This window comes from Helianthus annuus, chromosome 5 (assembly GCF_002127325.2).
Source record: "Helianthus annuus cultivar XRQ/B chromosome 5, HanXRQr2.0-SUNRISE, whole genome shotgun sequence".
In the NCBI taxonomy this organism is placed as follows: domain Eukaryota; kingdom Viridiplantae; phylum Streptophyta; class Magnoliopsida; order Asterales; family Asteraceae; genus Helianthus; species Helianthus annuus.
Window position 1 is genome coordinate 131,000,409 of NC_035437.2, and position 22,385 is coordinate 131,022,793.

At 39.6% G+C, this 22,385-nt stretch overlaps 1 protein-coding gene and 1 non-coding gene across 2 annotated transcripts; both read left to right on the forward strand.

The window, feature by feature from the left end:
• The first annotated feature begins 2,420 nt into the window (after positions 1-2,420).
• LOC110943615 (disease resistance protein RPV1) lies at positions 2,421-7,483 on the forward strand. The gene is made up of 6 exons (XM_035989973.1): positions 2,421-2,908; positions 2,993-4,103; positions 5,722-6,003; positions 6,094-7,008; positions 7,240-7,389; positions 7,436-7,483. The coding sequence occupies exons 1-6, from the start codon at positions 2,421-2,423 to the stop codon at positions 7,481-7,483; spliced, it is 2,994 nt and encodes a 997-aa protein (XP_035845866.1).
• A 14,295-nt stretch (positions 7,484-21,778) lies between these two features.
• Positions 21,779-21,885, forward strand: LOC118492848. Its single transcript, XR_004894849.1, has one exon. It is a non-coding gene; the product is annotated as a small nucleolar RNA R71 (small nucleolar RNA).
• Positions 21,886-22,385: the final 500 nt, after the last annotated feature.

The following is a 22,385-nucleotide window of genomic DNA, read 5'->3' on the forward strand; positions in this document are numbered from 1 at the left end:
GAGACGACATGTCGTCTCTATAGGGTTTAAATGTTTTTTTTTATTTTTTTTTAAAAAAAAAACTTATAGTGACAACATGTCGTCTCAAAGAACTTAAAAATATTTTAAGAAAATGTTTTTTTATTTGGTAAATATTAATTTATTTTTTATTATTTTTTAACAAAGACTTATAGAGACAACATGTCGCCTCTACAAACTCATCTATAGCAACGACACTTTTAGAAAGGACTTGGGTGAGCTATAGGGACGGGGCTGTAAAGACAATATGTTCATGTCGTTTCTACAGGTGAAAAAGCCTTATAGAGAGGACATGTCCTCCCTACAGGCAAAAAAATGTTAATGGATCTTTTTCTTAGTGATAGTACATATGATATTTCATAAGTTTATAGTGGCTTATATGAAATTCTCCCACTAAATCTTTCAAACCTCTAATTTTAGTTACAGTACAAACTATTTTGAATAACTTGGCTCTTTCGAAGATGAAATGTCGCCGAGGCATAACAGAATCCTTAAAACATATTCCTTTGTGTTCCTTAAACATAGTTTTCTATGATATGTGATGGAGGCATAACAGAATCCTTGAAACATATTCCTTTTTGTTTCTTAATTAACATAGTTTTCCATGTATATGTTTTGATTTACATCATATGGTTTGTTGTTTATAGGGGTACAACATAGTTTCATATGGATATGTTTTTAGTGTACGTCAAGTATGTATAGTACGATGCGATAAGGATCCTTTTTTTGTTTTTGAGTTTTGTAAGTTTATATGTGGTATATATGAAGAATTCCCCCCGAACTTTTTCTACAATAAGTATTTCTACAATAAGTAATTAGTAAGATATCTCTCTAATCAGACCACACGGTTTGGAGGGACTTGAAGATGGGTCATTATGCGATACAAAACGGACGGTGTGGGAGTGGCATGGTAATAAAAAAATACATAGACATCAACTAATTAAAACACACCCAAAATCATGGCCGTCCCTGGGGGTGGGCGGGGAGGACCACCGACCAGGGCCCGATATTTCGAGGGGCATGTTTTTAATGAAAAAAAGCCCGATAGGCTGTAAACGAACCGAACGTTCAGCGAACAGTTCATGAACCATTCGGCGGGAAGTTCGTTTATGTTCGTTCGTTTATTAATAAACGAACGAACATGAACAAGAAATTTCGTTCGATTAGTTAAATGAACGAACATGAACAGAGATCTCGTTCGTTCGATTGTGTTCGTGAACGTTCGGTAAGGTGTTCGTGAACATTCGTTGATTTGCGTCCGTTTATGTTCGTATGTTTGTGTTTTAATTGAAGATCTTTGTACTTTCTTATATTTTATTTGTACTTTTTATATTATTAAACTTTAATTTATTTTATTTCCCTAACAGTTAAACTAGGAAACCCACTTTCACCTTGTTTATGCATCATTTCCCTTTCATTTCTCATTATTTACATCCACGAATACAATCACCTCCGTTTCACAATAAGGGATTCAAGTTCGAGTGGGGCCATCTATCTTTATCCTTCGTCGCGTTCACCAAATTTATTTGTGTTCGTTTGTGTTCATGAACCGTTCACGAACACGCTCATTTCCTTAATGAACGAACACGAACATAAAATCTCGTTCGGTAAGTGTTCATGAACCGTTTGTGAACACATTTATTTCCTTAACGAACGAACACAAACAAGGCCTTGTTCGTGTTCGTTCGGTTCGTTTACAGCCCTACCGATATGTATATGTAAAATATTTTGTTAAAAGAGTACACACATACAAACACCAAGATAGGTCCCATTACAAAACTATTCTTATGGTTTAGATTAGTTATTAAACCCTTTGGCATTAGGTTTAGACCTTTAGCAAGCCCAATACCCAATTTCTTTAAGATTTAAGGGCACATTTTTTTGAGCTCGAACAGGGTACACGAATTCTCAGAGCCGGCCCTGCCCAAAATCCACCCAACAATCAACAATCAAGAGCCTCCACTTCACAATGCCCCCCACGCCGGTGGAAAACCCCAAGCCCAAACATAAACGCCAAGGACAACGCCGTTCCTGGGGTAGTGTGTGCGGTGTGGTGTGGCATAAACACCACAAAACCACGGCCACACCATGTGTTCTTAGTTAGTTTATTTTTCTTATTAAATTCCATAATTAACACAATCAAACTACTAATTAATCATATTATTATTTGACCATAATATATTAAAAAAAAAAAAAAAAAAAAAAAAAAACAGGTAAAAACCATGGTGAAACCAAATTATGGTAACTCCAATAGTTACATAGTAGAGACCTAAAACTGACCAAATTCGTGGTAATCGAAGTAAAATATTTATTACTTTGGTGTTTTATATTCCTGGTTGATATAACCTTTTTATGTTAGGTTTCAAAATCTATAGTACCTAATTATATGAGCTCTATAGAGGATGACATATGCATCATCATCTCCAAAAACCAAAACACAAGGTTATGATGTTTTCATAAGCTTCAGAGGGGAGGACACTCGAAAGGGTTTCACCAGCCATTTATATGATGCGTTAACCCGAAACCATATTAGAACATACAAAGATGACAAGACACTTGAGATTGGGAATCCCATTGCTTCTGAGCTCCTAGATGCCATAGAAACATCAAGAATTGTCATTGTAGTTTTATCCCCCAATTTTGCAACATCAAAATGGTGTTTGGAGGAAATTGCGAAGATTGTTGATTGCATGAAACAAGGCAAGCTGATTGTTATTCCTGTTTTTTACTATGTGTCTCCGTCTGATGTGCGTCGTCAAACCAACTGTTTTGAACTAGGATTTTCCAATCATGAAGTCGATCCTGAAATTGCACCACAAAAGGTAGAAAGATGGAGATCTGCTTTCAGAGAAGTGGGAGATATCTCTGGATTGCATGTGACACAATACAGGTAGCAATCTTACTAACTTCTATTATTGGATCACAACTGACATGATTCTTCTGATAACCTACTCTTGTGTCTGGTTATCTTCAGGGATGAAGCGGAAGTCGTAAGTGAAATTGTTAGTAGAATCTTAAAGGACTTGCCTGATAAAACGCCAATAGATCTTCCCAACAGTCTAGTGGGAATTGAGTCACGGGTGGATGAAGTGAAAAGAATTTTGAGAATGGACTCTACTGAAGTTCTCTTTATAGGGATTGGCGGGATGAGTGGAATAGGTAAGACTACTCTAGCTGAAGTTGTCTTTGAAAACATCAAAAATAAGTTTGAGAAAGGTAGTGTCATCGAAAACATCAAGGACATCTCCAAACAAAATGATAGCATTGATTTATGCAAATTACAACAGAAACTCCTTGATGACATTTTGAAGGAGAAAAGCATTCGTGTTCAAAGTGTTAAACATGGACAAACTTTGTTGGGGACAAAGCTACGTGGTTTAAAGGTTATCATTGTATTGGATGATGTGAATCATGTTGACCAGTTGACCTATTTAGCTGGGGGGCTTGAATGGTTTGGACCTGGCAGCAGAATCATAGTAACCACAACAAACAGAGACTTGCTAAATCACTATAAAATAAATGAAATTTATTTGTGTGAAGAAATGAAAGGTGATGAAGCTCTTAGTCTCTTTTCTCAGTCAGCCTTCAAGCAAACCCATCCTAATCATGGTTATGAAGAGTTGTCGCATGATATTGTGAAGCTTGCTGGTGGTCTTCCATTAGCTCTTAATGTTTATGGTTCTCTCTTATGCGGAAAGGATGAAAACTATTGGAAAGAGATGTTAAAGAAACTCCGAAAATATCCAGAGAAAGAAGTCCTTGGAAGACTAGAAGTAGTTTATGCAAGACTGGATAGAGATCAGCGTAATGCCTTCATATATATTGCATGTTTCTTGAAAGGGAGAAACAAAGATTTGGTAAAAGATATACTAGCTGATATTGGTTTGTGCCCTGAATGTGGAATTACTGATCTTATGAACAAGTTTCTCATAACTATCAATATTGAAGATAGTGTGTGGATGCATGATCTGCTGCAACAAATGTGTTGGGAAATTCTTCATCAGGAATCACATAAAGATGATGGGAAACACATTTCACTCAAGTATCATGAAGATATTGTAGACACACTCTCATCCAATCCAAAGGTTTGTTTAATTACTGCCTTTAAGATAATATTGAAGTTCATGCGTATATGTATAAGCTTAAGGGTTATGCAAGATACCAAAAAGGATTGAATCATTATTATTATATATAACATGCCATTTAAATAGACAAATGAAAGAAGCTACTAAACCAAACTAAAGAACTAACAAACTACTAAACATGGACGAAGGATAGTGGGGGCGGGAGGGGGCGGCCGACCCCCCGAACTTTTCGCTCAGTAGTGAAGAGTATGTAGTTTTCGTATAGAAATTTTTTGGTATATACGTTTTCGACCCCCCCCCCCTTTTTATAGAAATTTTTGGGTATATACGTTTTCGACCCCCCAGTCGGAAATCTCAAGCTTCGCCACTGCTACTAAAGACTTGTTAAACTCCTCAACTCTGTTTTCTGGTACTAACTTCTAGTTATAACAAACTGACTTGACTTCTTCTTGCTTCATCCTAATGGCTCTCTACATTTTGAATTATACTTTAACAGCTCACTTCAATTCAAAAAGGTTTTGACTCCAAGCGTCCATTGTAACTAGTAAAATCGTGTATTTGTTATAGCCTTGGTGAAGATGTAGGCCAATTGTGCTTGAAAACAACAAAACTGTAGCTCAACTTGTTTTTGTTCTACCAAACTTCAAATGTAATTGCAGTTTCATATCTACATTAATAGAATTAATTTGGTTTCAAACCTGAATCCCTTCTCATTGATACAACATATAATTATAGATACAATATTAACAGTTGACTACCCTGATCCATGTATATGAATGCTATTATGTGAATAGTCTAGCTAGTCTAATACACCCCCTCAATCTATGGAAGTATTTTGAATGCTTAGACTGGAACTAAAATCATTGAATGGAACCCGAGGTAAGCTTTTTGTTAATATATCCACTAGTTGATATAATGAAGGAGCATGTAACACATGGAATTGACGAGTTTGAACTTTTTCGTGAACGAAGTGGATATCAATCTCGATATGCTTTGTTCGTTGATGCTGTAATGGATTGTCTGATTTGTAAATCACACTCACATTCTCATAGTAGACGATGGAGGCGCTATTCAGAGGTAGATCCATTTCAAGTAGGTGGTTTTGGAGCCAACACAATTCCGCAACTGCGTCTATGACCCCTAGTATTTGGCTTCGGCACTCGAACGAGGGATAGTGCTCTGGAGTAAATTATCACTTAGGAAGATCCAATATCCAGAAGTGTATTGATCGACAAGTGTCGGGGCAACCTGCCCAATATGCATCTGTATACGAGAGAAAGGTGGAAATGGGACTGTGTCTCATGTAAAGACCCATCACTAACAAACTGCTCATTAACCTCCTTTACTTACTTTTATTTCGTACTGACGACTAGTCCTAACAAACTAACTTGAATTTTTCTTGCTTCATGCTAACAACTCTTTACCATTTGAATTATACTTTAACCAAAAATACATTGACTTTAAGCATTCTGATTTTGCGAACTCGAATGCTATATATTTTTCAAGTTTAAATTTGACATCGACCTGTTCTCAGGTACTTGTAAGTCACCAACATTTAATCTTTTACAACATTGGGAATTAATTATATTACTAACTCTTTTGTTGTACTTGTCTCCAGGGAATGCACACTATTGAGGTCATTAACCAGGAGCCATATAAGGGTAAAGTGAATAATCACTTCACTGATCCTATGTGTTTCTCGAAGATGCCGAAACTAAAATTTCTCAAAATTAGTAATGTACACTTCCCTCAAGGACTCGATTATCTTTCCAATGATCTAAGAATTCTAGAATGGTATGGATGTTCTTTAAAATCCTGGCCTTCAATGTTTGAGCCAAAACATATTTTTGAAATTGAAATGTGTTCTAGCCAACTTAAAACACTTTGGAAGAAAGATCTAGTAAGTAATTGTCTGCATACCCCATTGATACTTTTCCAATCATGATTAACACTTTGGTAGAAAACTCACAACTATACTCGCTTACAACAGGATCTGTCTAATTTGAGATCTATGAACTTCAGTTTCTCAAATAATTTGACTTGCATCCCAAACTTGACATCAGCATTGAATCTTGAGAAATTAAGTCTTGAAGGCTGCACGAATTTAACAAGCCTACATGAATCAGTTCTTCTCCACAAACGACTACGCTACTTGAATCTTAAAAGGTGTACATGTCTTGAAAGCCTTGGAAGAAGTCATATGGAAATGGAAGCTCTTGAGGCACTTCTTCTATCTGGCTGCTCAAAACTTGAATATATTCCTGAGTTCGGAAAGAACATGAAGCGCTTGGAGCAACTGTATTTGGATGGAACTAGAATCAAGAAATTGCCAGAAAATTTGGGGGAAATGTGTGATCTAAGGAATCTTGATGTCAGTGGAACCTTTATTGAAGAGCTTCCGTCTTCCATTTCTCGTTTAAAGAAACTAAGACTCCTGCATGTAAATAGATGCCTGCTGTCATTCAAAACAGGAGGCTTTTTGAACCCCAGTTTGGATACATTATCATCAGGTTTAAAAGAAGTTGACCTAAGCTCTTGCAATCTATCTGTGGTTCCAGATGGTATTGGTTTGTTATGTCACTTAATAACTTTGGATCTGTCTGGAAATGATTTTGTTTCGCTGCCTGCAAGTATTGGTCTCCTTTCAAAACTAAGAATGCTATGTTTGAATAATTGCAAGAGCCTTCAATCATTACCAAAACTTTCACTAGTAGATGAGGATATGGATTACGGACCTCGAAGTAGATTCAATTACTATGTTTCCGCCGAAGCGGTTGATGGGTCTAAATTCTATGCATCAAGCTTCAACAGTTGTCCAATCGTATCATGTTTGAACTGTCCTAAACTGGCAGTGAACAAACGTGGAAGTTATCTAGCCGAAAAGATTTTAAATAGTTACCTTCAGGTCTGTCCATCTCCCTCTCTCCACACACACACACACATACACAACCCCTTGAATAATCAATAGTATTATTTATTAGTTTTTGTTCAGTTCATCAATACATGTATTCACTAGCCAATAATATGGTTCATAATTACGTGTATTTACTACCTAATAATGGTGGTAATGTTGATTTTGCAAAATGAAGCATCAAAGTACTAGTAAATATTTAATCCTGTCATGTCATCTATGTAGTTGCGGACGAAATACTGGATGACACCTGAAGCTGTATTTGAAATAGTTGGTGCTGGAAGTGAAATTCCATCAGGGTTTTTGCAGCCAGGTTCTGAAGGTTTATATCATGAAGGCCCATGGATTGGAGTTGCTATATTTGCTGTTATTTCTGTGCACAACATTGATGTCTATATGGAAGCTAAATACACGGTAATAGCTCATATTCATCTTGGGGATAAACATTCAAAAATTCCCGTCCGCATAAACTTCTTGGTGGCAAAATCAGAGACACAATTGGTTTTTTATTGGACTGTAGTTGATGATCTTCGAAGAATTGTAGTTCCAAGTCAAAAGATCAATTGTATTGTTACATTTACCGTGGAGCCAGAAGGTCAGTCACATGAAAATGATTTGAACTAAATATATTTAACTTACTCTAAATCACTTTAAATCAATTTGTTGCAGATAATAATTTACAAGTGACCAAGTTTGGTGTCCGCTTTATACAAGAGGAATATATATTGCGGCGTCAAGAGTCTATGATCAGAGTGGGGAATGGTATGATTCATATTGCAAATTTGAACCGAGAGTGTTTCAAATGCCGTATAGAGGCTTGTAAAGGTTATACATACATGGATCACCGTATCCATAAGATAGTGGATTTAGTTTTTAACAAAGGAAGACAACAAAGCTGTTCCTTGGGTAGCATCTACCAAATCACTAAAGGTCTACTAGAAATCAACGAAGGATATTTTGCTTACGTGAATGATTATTCAACGGCTAACTATTCTTACTATGTAATCAGCCTTGGAGCCTCCGCACTTTATTATGATTTTGTGCAGTCAGTGAAAGACATAAATGATAGGTGGTTGAGTGTAAAGTTGGCACTGGAGCAAATTGTAGTCAAAAGTAGAGCTGACAGTTACAGTTATAAGGAGATGCTACAACATATCAATGATCTTGAAGTGGCCAAATGTGTTGGATTTTCTGACATATTTATCAAAATGCTTGAGTATATTTTCATACGAACATTTGATATTGTATATGGCTTCAACATGGTGCTCCAAGACAACTACAAGTTTTCACCAGAGAACTCGTACTTTGTGCACAAGGGAAAGGTGTTTGCTAAACTACCGGTTATCATAACTGGTGTTTTGTGTACTGTGGCTGCGTATGTAGGTGATTTCGAACTTCTGAAAGCTATGAAACAGTCAAATTTGTGTTCTCTGTTTCTACATCTGATCCGAGATTTTACTGATAAGAAACGCATGAAGGATGGACAATTTATAATGACGACACATTCTAACAGTGAGTTGCAGATCTCAGATTTTTGTGACAACGCCATTCTTCTTCAAGAGTTGATGAACAAGATGGGTCTATCTAGTTGTTTTACCAAAGAGAATGAGGAGGAGATGGTGAGTGTCATTAATAAGCTTCAGAAAAACCTCCAAAAGGTGTCATCTACCATTCAAGAGATGAATAGCCATGCTGATCAATATTGTCATGATCTAGCGAAGGTGAAGAAGCACGTTAAATCTTTTTCTCAACTTTCAATAGATGATAATATTATATCCATGTTGCCGTTATTTAAAATAAGTTAGATACAACTCTTGTATCCGTATGCGGATCATTGTTGGTGAGTATTGACGATAATATTTAGTGTTTTTATGTTGTAACTGAAGTTTAAGTTATCTAAGACGGTGCATCTCCCAAAGAGGGCGATGGTTCGAGTCTTGCGGTGAACAATGATGTAGAATTAGAGGTAAGTTAGATTGTTGTTAAAAAAATAGGCCCAGCTTAATCCAACTTCTAATCTGTTGACATAGTTGGTTTCTAATTGTCCCAACTTGATAGAGATATTGGAACAATACGTGAGGCTAATATATGAACAAATCTTTATTATATAAATCTGAATTTTGTGCATACATACGTTACATAAGTGTTTGTACAATTACCTGCCACTTGGGGATCGGAAGAAGCATATGCAGCGGAATTAAGTTTTGGGTTTGGGTTATTGTTAGTGAGTGAACCGAATTGGATTTGCATGATACAGGATGATAAATGAAACAATGAATATCGAGAACAAAGGGTAGTGGACAATTCTTTCAGAAATAAGAATGTCTTGATGTCCGATCATATTGCCGGCAATCAAAATAAATACATAAAAGTTTTGGCGGTTGAATTTGGCGGGTAACTGCCTCCGGCAGTTATTTGAATTGTTCACCCGCTTATCGCACCGGTAAATACATAAACTTATCATCTACCATTCGAGTTCATATCATACATATATTATCTACTTATAAATCCGAATAAATATAAACATAACAAAGTTTAATAGTTCTAACATAACCCCCCTTAAACTTGGTTATGTTTCCGAGCTTGCTCCATGACACTCCGGTTGGCTTCTTCGACGGCCCATCTCGCATAATTGAAGTTAAAACGCTTCCTCTTTTTCACTTGATTCCAGTCATCATCATCATTTCCAGCAAAGAGTGCAAACTGTGTCAGTCCAGCAGGTTCCTGTTGAACATCACTTGCACTTTTCGATCTCCTATTGCAGCCATCAGACGACCCTTCTTCTTCAGCCACTACTTCCTTGTCATGCACTTTCCCTTGCACCGTTTTAAACTTATAATAATATTCTAGAATATCGAGATACATGGCATAAATAACCCTCATGTAATCTCCATCTTCATAATCGAATCCTAGATCTTTTGCTATTGCTGGCCATAAGTTCTCTGTTGTGACTTCCCGGTAGCCACCGTCTATTGCCACCAATATGTATAAACTTAACAAGTCTATTTTCTTCTTGTTTGGAGTGAATGGTGGGACTGGTCTTGTAGTAATTCCCATATAATCGATCAGAAACCATTTAACCATCTCCTCAAACTTTGACTCCAACATGTGTTTATATTTAAACACAAACTCTCGATCATCGATTAAATCCAGAAATGCCTTACAGTCGGCAAATTCATGGAATTCCATTGCCTTAACAATCATCAAACTCCAATCTGTTTCTTGTGAAGACAGATTCAGTTCTTCGAAATAGGAGTTCAAGTATCTTTCTTTGAATTCATCATCATACACACTTTCATCAAGGATGCCCTGTTTTTCTTTTAACCCAATCTCCTCCTCCCTTGTCAGTCCATTTACTTCGTTCACAGAGTTGTTCACCGGAGTAGAGAACATAGGAAAAATTTTGCAAGTATCACCATCCTTGTTGACAGTGTAACTGATGTGCGGGTGTAAACACGTCATATTATGTATAGTTTGTGTCGGTTTTAAGCGTTTGAGTGTGTTTATTCATAGTGATTTTTGTACTTATTGGTTGTCGGGTTTTTCAGGCTTAACAGCGCTTAAATGCAGTACAATGATCATACAAGCTGGAAAACGGGTGTTACGAGGCAATACGGAGCGAGAAAGCAGTTATGCTGGAAACCATGCTCCCTCACGCCACGCGAGGGAGGCTATGTGAGATGTCGCGTGGCGCGACAGATAGAAGTCAACGGAATGGTCAGAGCATGCTCCTTCGCGCCACGCGAGGGAGTAAGGAGATTCTGTAGCGTGGCGCGAAAGGGTTACAGCGTGGAAAATTGTGTTTTTTAACCTATTTCGAAGAAAACATGAGGGGGATTTTTACGCAACCGCCGGAGGACGATTGGGAGCACTTTTGCGCTATTACTTTCCATCATCTTCCATCTTCCAAGCAACTTGTTCATGTTCAATCAATTTCTAACAAATCCTGAAGCAACGATGACCATGATGCGCGGCTAATTCTCTTATAACTTCTACTCGGATGAACTTTTACATTGTTTGGCATTAATTCTTGTTTGTGGATTCGTATAACTGGTACAGCTTGACCACTCGTGTTGGATTCTTGGTAAACGTTTATTGTGTTTGAATTATTTGTCATTTATTAAGCGTATTGGCAACTTCCTTGCGTTGTTAGCGGGTTAGTAAATTGGTGGGTAGTTGATACAATTAAACGGGTTATTAGGTTGCATAGTGAATCTTAAAAACTATCCTTGATAACTAACCAGATTCATTAATTCCGAGGCCATGTCTATGTGGTGTTTTGAATCGGTAAACAGGTTTTGATGTTAAACGGGTAATTGGGATTCCGGGTAGAGGTTATTCTTTCTCGTATTGATTACAACTTTATTACTTAGCTTTTTAGTTTTTATAATCAAACTCGCAAAACCCCCAATCTAGTTAATTTAGTTCTTAGTTAAAAAACGCGACACTGACCATAAATTCCCCGTGGATACGATACCCTACTTACGCTATCTACGTAGCTTATTTAAGTTTTTGATTGACCCTTACGACAGTCATCAAAATGGCGCCGTTGTCGGGGAATTCGTGCGCTTAGTGTTAGTTTAGTAGTAGTTGTTTCTTTTATTGTTTTTGAAAAAAAAATACAAAAAACCCAAAAATATTTCTTTTTGTTTATTTTTGTCTTGTTCGGTATTACGCTTCGTTTTCTTGTTTCCTTGTGTGCAGGTGATCTTTTTGCATGCATACTAGGTTTTCAGGAAGATCTTCCCCGCTCTTGTTTGATCCCGAAATTGAAAAGACCGCACGCCAAAATCTGCTTCTTCGTTCAGCCTTAAAGGGAAAAGCAGTTCAAACCACCATGAATCCTTCAGAAAACCAATCCACCCCACAACAGCAAACACCACAACAAACATCAACTACTGAATTACCACCAATGCCACCGCCTCCATTTATATCTGAACCACAACAACAGACCACACCCATTGCACCATCATCAAGCACAACCACCCAACCAACCTCTGCTCCAACTGGAGAATTTCATTTTATTGGTGGACCACTTTACTCTCTAGAAAGCCGATTACCACCACAGCCCGAGCCGTTGCAGGCCACGAATCAACCGAATTTAATACCACACCCGAACCGGTCGGGTGCTATGTTTGAGCAAGTGGACAATAGGGCAAGAACCGAAACATGGGATGATGGTTATGGAGACGAGGAGTGGGGGATAAATGAGGGGTATATGGGTTATCCAGGTGGGTTTCAACATCAGGCACTTAATCGTAATCAGCCGTTGTATCAGCAACAGAGACAGCCACGGGGAGTGGATGCTTATCAGACCCCGCCACAGGTTCATAGGGCACCGATTGCACCTCGCCAAAGACAAAGAGACCCTCGATTTCCGGATCCGAATATTCGAGGAGTTGAGAGCCACTTTAGGCCGCACATTGCTGATCATGCATCCCCGATAGTGATGCCAGTAGCACCGGGTAATGTGGAACGTTCGTTTGAAGCAAAACCACATATTCTGAACATGCTACCTACCTTTCACGGGAAAGGTACTGAGGAGCCATATGCACACATAGCAGATTTTGAGGCAGTTTGTGGTATGATTGCTGGACACGGTTTCACGCCAGATCAGGTTAAATTGGTATTGTTTCAGTTTTCATTAAAGGATGCTGCGAGGGATTGGTTTACATCGTTGCCATATGCTAGCATTTATACATGGCAAGAGTTGCAGCAACAATTTTTGGATGAGTACTATACCCCGCAAAGAACTAAAACGGGGAGATTAGCAATTAGAGAGTTCCAACAATTACCGGGTGAGCTTCTTTACGAGGCTTGGAAACGGTTCAATCAATTGATTCGTAATTGTCCTCACCACGGTATTCAAAGATGGGAGTTGATTATCGCATTCCACGATGGGATTTCAAATGAGGATAGACGGGATATTAAGGCTATCACTGGGGGTACATTTTTGAAAAATCATGTGGATGTAGATTGGGATTACTTGGATATTGTTGCAGCAGATTCGAAGAGACAAGCACAGTCGGATAGGAATAAAAAATATCCAATTGTGGCATCATCAAGTGCAGGAGCCTCTAATGCAAGGGTTGCTCAGCTAGAGAGAGAAAAGGAGGCATTGGAACGCCAGTTAGCGAAATTTCGAGGTTTGGGCGAACGGGATGTAGTGCATGCGGCGCAAACCTTTCCGGTTTGTGATTCATGTGGAGATTTGGGACATACGTTGGATGCATGCCCGGGTCAATTTGTAGCGGCTGAGGAGGACGTGAACATGGTTTATGGAGAGCAAAGGAATTATGATATGAATTCAAACACATATCATCCAGGTTTGCGTAATCATCCAAACTTTCGGTACAGTAATACTAATCAATTGAATCCTCATTTTCAGGTACCGAATCAAGGAAGCCAGCCGTATCAGAACCGTCAATCGAATTATAATCAGAATTACCCTCAAGGAATTTACAACAAGGGCAACCAAAGAAGTTATCAGCAACAACAGGAGCAGGGCAAGGCAAATACTTCAAACGAGGAGGTTTCCAATCGGGAGATTATGGAAATGTTGAAGCAAATGAAAAAAGACCAAGAAGTGCAAGCTAAATCTCATCAAGCATTGGAAAAGCAAGTCGCCCAACTGGCAACCGAGATGGCACAAGGGAGAAAAGATTCGAGTCGATTGCCTAGTGATACCACGAAGAATCCACAGCATCAAGGGAGTTCGTCTAATGCCAGAATTAATCAGGTAAGTATTCTTCGTTCTGGGAAAGTTTATGATAATCAGGTTGGGACTCCTCCACAGTTGGTTGAAGGTGTCGTGGAGGAGGTTGATGAGGAAAACGAGTCCGATGCGGAGCCGGGACCTATTAGCCCTAAAAAGAATAAAAAAGAAAATCTCGAAGTAATAGGGTGATAGATACTGAACCGGGTGACAAAAAGGAGAAGGGTATGGAGGGTAATACCGTACCATTTCCTAAGGCTTTAATTAATCCCGAAACAAAAGTTGTTAATAAACGGGGCCCACAACAGGATGAGATGTGGGAAGTTTTTAAACAGGTGAAAATTAATCTTCCGTTACTAGACGCAATCAAGCAGGTTCCGGCATATGCAAAATATTTGAAAGAGCTTTGCACCCAAAAACGGCACAATAAATTTCCGAAAAGATAGCTTTGACCGAAAAAGTTAGTGCCGTTTTGTCGGGTGATCTTCCACCAAAGCTCCGAGATCCAGGTGCTCCTCTAATCCCCATTCAAGTGGGTGAATTTAAGATGAGTCGAGCATTGCTGGATTTGGGAGCAAGTGTCAGCATCTTACCGGGAAGTTTATACGATCAATACGACTTCGGACCATTGAAACAAGCCGACACCACCGTGGTGTTGGCCGACTTGACGTTAAAACTACCCCGGGGGATCTTGCGTGATGTCATTGTCAAAGTTGACGAGTTTTATTACCCAGTTGACTTTTTGGTTTTAGACTATGTGCAAATTGAAAATACTAAACAACCTAATGTCATACTTGGTAGACCATTTTTAGCAACCGCTAATGCACTAATCGATTGTAGAAATGGTACGGTTGACATCACGTTTGGAAATCGTAAGGTCCGATTAAATGCTTTTGCCCGTGCATCTGATTCTCTAGTCAATGATGAATGCTTCATGGCGGACATTATTGACGGGTGTTATCCTCACGAAAGTGGGGAATGCACTATAGAGACGTGTTTTGTTTGTGACAGGGATTTGGCAGAAATAGAGGTGGAATTGGAATACGCGGAAGAAGAGTTGGAGGTGATGGCTGCTAGGGAATTGAAGCCGACTTGGACACAACAAGTCGAGAATTTACCGGATCATATTGACACTCAGTTGAAGCCATCACTTGAATCACCTCCACAAGTCGAGTTAAAGACATTGCCAAAGCATTTGAAGTATGCTTTCGTTGGCGACAACAACACCCTACCGGTAATTATCGCTTCCAATTTATCACCTGAACAAGAAAAAGCTTTAATGGAAGTGTTAATAGCCAACCGGGCCGTAATTGGGTGGACAATCGCTGATCTCAAGGGGATTAGTCCATCCATTGTTATGCATAAGATCATCACTGAGGAGGGAGCAAAACCGGCTCGAGATGCTCAACGAAGACTGAACCCAAACATGCGGGAAATTGTGAAAAAGGAAGTCTTAAAGTGGTTGGATGCAGGGATCATCTATCCCATATCAGACAGTACTTGGGTGAGTCCGACACAGACGGTGCCTAAAAAGGCGGGCATCCAGATTGTTACAGGTGAAGACGGTAAGGAAGTCGCCACCCGGCCGGTAACCGGGTGGAGAATTTGCATAGATTATAGAAAGTTGAATGCTGCAACTTCGAAAGATCACTTCCCATTTCCTTTTATTGATCAGATTGTGGAAAAGCTCGCAGGTCAGAAATTTTACTGTTTTCTTGATGGTTATTCAGGTTATAATCAGATTGCTATTCATCCTGATGATCAACAAAAGACTACGTTTACCTGTCCTTACGGTACTTTTGCGTTTAGGCGAATGCCGTTTGACTGTGTAATGCCCCGGCCACCTTCCAAAGGTGTATGATGAGTATCTTTTCAGATATGGTCGGGGAGTCTTTGGAAATTTTTATGGATAATTTTTCAATCTTTGGCACATCTTTTGAGGCCTGTTTGGAACAATTATCACGAGTGCTAAAAAGATGTGTTGAAACAAACCTGGTGTTAAGTTGGGAAAAGAGCCATTTTATGGTTCAGGAAGGCATCGTGTTGGGACACGTTGTCTCGAGTAAGGGGATTGAAGTGGACCACGCAAAGATTCAAGTAATTTCGACCTTACCACCACCCACAAGTGTCAAAGGCGTCCGTTCCTTTCTTGGACACGCCGGTTTTTACAGACGGTTCATTAAGAACTTTTCAGTTATCACTAAACCGTTGTGTAATCTTTTGTTAAAAGATGTCCCATTTGTTTTTTACAAGCATTGTAAAAGATCTTTTGAGACACTAAAACAAAAGTTAGTTGAAGCACCCATCCTACAATCCCCTGATTGGTCACTTCCTTTTGAAATAATGTGCGATGCTAATGACTATGCAGTAGGTGCAGTTTTGGGACAGAGAGTTGACAAGAAACCGGTGGCAATCTACTATGCGAGCAAGACTCTCGCGGATGCTCAGATGAATTACACCACCACAGAAAAGGAGCTTCTTGCTGTTGTCTATGCATTAGACAAGTTTAGACCTTATATTTGTGGTAGTAAAGTGATTGTGTTTTCTGATCATTCTGCAATCGGGTATCTTATGGAGAAAAAGGATGCAAAGCCAAGGCTTATCAGGTGGATCCTTTTATTGCAAGAATTTGACTTGGAGATACGAGATAAGAAGGGAAGCGAGAACGTGGTGGCAGATCACCTATCACGAGTGGTGAACGAGATTGAAGGACCTGAACATGATATTCTGGAAACCTTTCCGGATGAGCATTTACTTACTATTGATACTCAACCATGGTTTGCTAACTTTGCTAATTATGCTCATTCAGGTATCATTCCGGATCATTGGTCGAGATCTAGGAAGGCACACTTTCTTTCACAAGCAAAGCAGTATATATGGGATGAACCGGATCTCTTTAAAGTGGGAGCTGATCAGATTATCCGAAAGTGTGTTGATGTGTGTCGGTGTGTATATTTTTAGATATATATTTAAGCCCTTTTTACACTTTTAGCCAAGTTTTAAATTTATAAAACACGATATTCACTAACACTAAACACACATATGGGCAAGTGCACCCATCGTGGACGTAGTATAGTGTTGGTAAGATACCGAGGTCGTCCAAGGACACAAGAGCTTTTAGTACCGGTTTATCCTCAACGTCTAATCAAATCAAAAAGGTTAGAAAAATGTTTTAAACTAAGAAAAGTAAAAACTAACTAAATGCTAAAAATAAAAATAAAATAAAAACAGATAGACAAGATGAATCACTTGGATCCGACACGTGTATTAGTATAACCTTTGATTATTTTCGCACTTTTGCACTTGTTTAAGAGATTATCTTAGTTATTGTAGTAGGCCCATCTTTTGAAGGCGACGTTACCCTCAACCCAGTAGTTTGAGTCAGCAAGGATACAATCCTAAAGGGTCGGATTATTGAAAGATAATGAATTAAGTTATTAATGCGAATTGTGGTAGGCCCCGCTTTTGGCGGTGACGTTACCCTCGGCTAAGTAGTCTGAGTCAGCAGGGATACAGCCCTAAATAGCCGGGTTATAGTATTAATAGTAGTTAACTTATGAGGGGGTCAAAGAGTTTGGATCCCCGCCATCCAATACCTATGGGCATTGAAGGAGACCCTACTAAATTTGACCCAGGTCCCAAGCAGGACCTCTAAACGCTGAACAAGGGCAAGACCCTTACCAAACCGTTCCCTTAACCCCCGACCAGGTAGCCAACATACCTCCATATAGACCGTGGAGATATGAATGGTGAAAATCTTTTATTTTATATAGACAGTAAAATAATGCCAAGACACCACGGACAAACGATAAGGAAAGATCACCTTCAACATAAGTAACTAGTTATTGAAGTCATTAATACAAAACCAAATAAAAAGTGCAAAAGATTAAAAATAAAAAGTATTATACTAAACACTTGTCTTCACCAAGTGATGTAAGAGACTTAGGCAAACATGGCCTTGATTGTCAAGAACTCTTACGATCAATCTTGGATCCCGAGACGACTCACACACTCTACGATGGACAATGGATGATGGTGGTGGATGATGGTGTTATGGTGGTGGTGGGTGGTGGATGAGGTGTGAGAGAGGTGGTGTGCCAAGGGATGAGAGAGAATGAAGCCAAGCTCCTCTATTTATAGGCTGAACAGAAGGCTGGACATGGCCCCGTGTCCGCTGGACACGGCCCCGTGCCCGTCTGACATTCTCTCTCTTCATTAATTGTAATTGCGAATTACAATTAATGCGCCTGCTGTACTTTCACCACGCCCCCGTGCCCGCTGGACACGGCCCCGTGGTGGGCAATGGAAGCTTCTACTGGTTTGTCTTTTCTGCTGCTTCCTGGGCACGCCCCCGTGTTCGCTGGACACGGGGCGTGTTCAGACTCTGTTTCTTCTCCTTTGCCTTGGGAGGTGCCGTTGAGGGTCCGGGCAGTCTACTTTTGTTCCTTTTCTTGTATTTATGGTAAAATTAGTTGTCTTTTTGCTTCTTTTGTGATTTTGAGCTCATTTCATCCTGAAAATACAAAAGGAAGACAAAAACACTCTTTTTCCAACATTAGTACTCAAAAAGGGTTAGTTTTATGCCTTAATTGATGTGATTTATATGTTGCATTTTACACACATCAAATACCCCCACACTTGAACTTTTGCTTGTCCTCAAGCAAAACTCTTTAAATGTGGCTTACACTCCCAAATGAAATAGGTAGAAGAGAAGTTTTTAGCTTGTCCTAGAGTGTCGGGGATCCAAGGTTTTTATAGGTTTTATTTTTATTTATTTACAATCCTATTCGTTATGATTTATTTTGAACGTTTCATAAGATAAATTACTTATTTGGGCATAGCATGCCTTATTAAAATTCCATTTATATACAAGTTCACATACCTCACGGGAGATCACTCAACAATCGGCCGAAGGTGTATATTTTTAGTGAATCACTCGAGAGCGGCATGGAACTTACGCCTTCCATAGGCTTGCCAAGCAATCAATCCTCCTCCTTTTTAACTTTTTACCTTTGTAAATATCAAGAGGACTTTTGGGGTGAAGGGTTAGGCTTGGGTTAAAGGTGGGTGGTTGGTTAGTGGTTAGTAAAAAGGGCGAAAATCGTAACAAGCGTCGGTTTTCGTGAAATACCTTGTTTTTAGTGACTTTTTATTTTTGAAGTATTTCTCCAAACAAGCTTTTATATAGCTTTTGTTTGTTTTTGACTTCATCAAAAAAAAATTTTTTTTTTTTTTGATCGTCACATAAAAAGGTGAGTTTACGAAAAAGCGAGCTTGTTACTAAAATAAAGGGTGAAAAATAAAAAGGTTTTTTGGTGGGTAAAAAGGGTTTTGGGGTAATGAAATAAAAGGTTTAGGCTCAAATGGGCTATCTAGGGGGATTTTGGGTAGGTGATAAAAAAAATTGAAAAATAATGGTTTTGAAAGAAAAATGGTTAGTCCTAATGCCTCCATCATTTACTTACTTGGGTTTAAGTTGGTAAGGACCGGGAATGTATCGTTGTGGCAAGTTCTAGATTTGTAAGAACCGAGCGGCTATTCACACAAGAAACGAAAAATGAGCATTTAATCTAAATATGTATATTTTTATGCTCAATAAAGGCTCAAAACTCACTTTTGTGGGAATGGGTTTTTATGTGATCAAGTATATATAATCGAATTTTTAACTAAGCTTGTCATGCCGTTTCATAATTTTCTTGTGTTGGTTCTTTTTATCACGACGCTATCGGTTGTAAACTTGTAAAAATATAACCTTTTTAGAACTTGTTATTCCCAACTTAAACTAGGACAAGTAAATAAAAAAAATGAAAAAGTTTTTGAAAAAATTTGGGGTGTTTAGCGGTTCCAATAGAGTTTTGTGTAAGGCTTGTGTTTAGGATTTTGCAAAATTTCAAGGTTTTAGCATCCCCCCCACACTTAAATTACACATTGTCCTCAATGTGCCCAAAAATAAAGTTTTTGGTTGATTAGAATGTGTAAAAGTGGGTTTAAAAACAAAGTTTTGTGTTACTGGCATCCTGGACACGGCCCCGTGTTGACCGGGCACGGCCCCGTGGTCAAGTGCCAGTAACAAAAATTAGAGAATTGAGACAGAAGTCTGGACACGGGGGCGTGTCCGCTGAACATGGCCCGTGTCCAGTTACCTGAACTGGGTGATTTTCTGCAGGGGGCTTAGCACGGGGCCGTGTTGGTTGGGCACGGCCCGTGTTGAGCCTTCTGTGATGGAGATTTCTGTCGGGTTGCCCTGTTCTTCGTGCATGGTTCCATTTTTCTCGTTCCGTTTTTCATCCATTACCACCATGAGTGTGTTTTATTCTGCAAAAACTTAAAAGATTAAACTAAACTAAGGATAGTTCCGCGGAATGCCTCCGTGGTGCGCCACGTTTATAAGGGTCCTTGGCTAGACCCGATTTGAGGCTATATATCTTCTGAGTGGGATGCCTTGCTTCCCATGTTACACCGTCGGAGAGCAGCATCTAAGCTTGAATCAATAACCTTCATGTAGTTTACTGGGTCGTCGTCCTCTATTCTTTTCCCAACTCCGAACTTCACTTCATCATCCCCATACCTCAAAGTGAGTGTCCCGTCATTCATGTCTACCACTGCTTGTGCTGTGGCAAGGAAGGGTCTCCCTAGTATAAGGGGGACCTCGGTGTCTTCCTCCATATCGAGTATGACAAAGTCAACTGGATAAACGAATCTGCTTACCCTTACCAAGACATTCTCGATGACACCTTGTGGGAACTTGACGGATCGATCAGCGAGTTGTATGCTTATCTTTGTAGGGCCCGTGGTTCCCAAGCCAATCCTTTTGAACATTGATAAGGGCATGAGGTTAATGCTAGCCCCTAGGTCGGCCAAGGCATTGCGAACGGGCGATTCCCCTATTGAGCATGGAATCATGAAACTTCCGGGATCGATTTTCTTTTGGGGTAGTTTATTGAGTACGAGGGCAGAGCATTCTTCGCCTAAATTAACTAATTGCAAATTTTCAATTTTCTTTTTATGTGTAAGGAAGTCCCTCATAAATTTAGAGTATTTGGGCATTTGGGTTAGGACTTCGATAAAAGGAATATTGACATGCAATTGTTTAACAGACTTTCGAATTTTGCGAATTGCTCATTGGTCTTTTGACGAATTAACCTACCGGGGTATGGAACTCGAGGAGCCTTGGTAGGCTCTGGTGATGGAGGAGAGTTCTTTTCCTGCAGAGGTGTTGGCATTGTTTCTTCCATAGGTGGTGGTACTTCTGCAGGCCCTACGGTGCGGTTTCGTAGTGTGATGAGGTGAACTTGCGCCTTTGGGTTTGTTTCGGTATTGCTAGGTAATGCGCCTTGCGGTCTCTCGGAAAAGTTTTGAGCTATTTCATTTATTTGTTTTTCTATGTTTTGAATGCTAGCTTGTTGATTCCTAAAATTAGACTCTAATTGTAGAAATCTTTCCGAGTTTTTCTTATCAGTGTCAGAGACAAGGCGAGATATAGTATCTTCGAGCCTTTCTCGTCCACCCTGTTGTTGAGTGAAATTTTGTGACTCATTTCTTGATTGCTGAAAGTTTGTTCGTTGGGCTTGTTGGTTACTACTATTGCCGGGTTCCCTCCAACCAAGGTTTGGGTGGTTTCGCCATCCTTGGTTGTAAGTTCCCGTTGGAGGACCCGACGGCCTAGGTCTATTATCAATGTAGTTTACCATTTCTTGTTGATCGTCCGTTTCTTTCATGCAACTCCAATTTTCATGTGACCCACCACACCCTTCACAAGCCATAACCGAGACTGTTTTTGTCATTTCTAATTTTTTTATTTTTGAAGAAAGGGCCTCGATTTGGGCTTGTAAAGAAGTGCTCTCGTCGACCTTATGGGCGCCCGGGGCGATAGACTTATTTCCCCGGGGGGTGTGCCATTGAAAATTGGTTTGAGCAATTTCCTCAATCTGATTATATATTTCATGTGGGCGTCGGTTACCTAGAAGTCCCCCGGAGCTAGAATCAAGTGTCTGCCTAGTGTGTGGCAACAATCCATTGAAGAAAGTGGATACTTGTTGCCATATTGCGAGGCCGTGATGGGGACACTTGCGTAATAGCTCCTTGAACCTTTCCCAAGTTTCATATAAGGATTCCCCGTCCTCTTGTGAGTATGTATTAATTTCAGCCATTAATTTAGTAGTTTTAGCAGGAGGGAAATACTTATATAGAAATTTTTGGGCTAGTTCATCCCAGGTGTTTACCGAACCAGCTGGGAGGGCGTTGAGCCAAGCTTTCGCTCGGTCTTTTAGCGAGAATGGAAACATACGGAGGCGGATGGCGTCGTTTGATGCCCCATTGATCCGAAAGGTATCACATATTTCTAAGAAATTAGTTATATGTAGATGGGGATCCTCGTCCGCAAGCCCGTGGAAGGTTGCGGAGTTTTGGAGCATTTGTATCAAATGCGGTCGAAGCTCGAAGTTATTGGCTTCGACATTCGGAGCATTGATAGCGGCGCCTAGATTACCTACGGTGGGCCGTAGATAATCCATAAGGGTACGTTGGTCCGCCATTGGAGGTGGATCACCCGAAACCTTCTCTTGGTTTTTGGCTTTTAACCTTTTTCTGAGAAAGCGTTCGGGTTCTTCTAATGGTTCTTTTATGTCTTTATTGGAACTGGAGCTCATACACTACG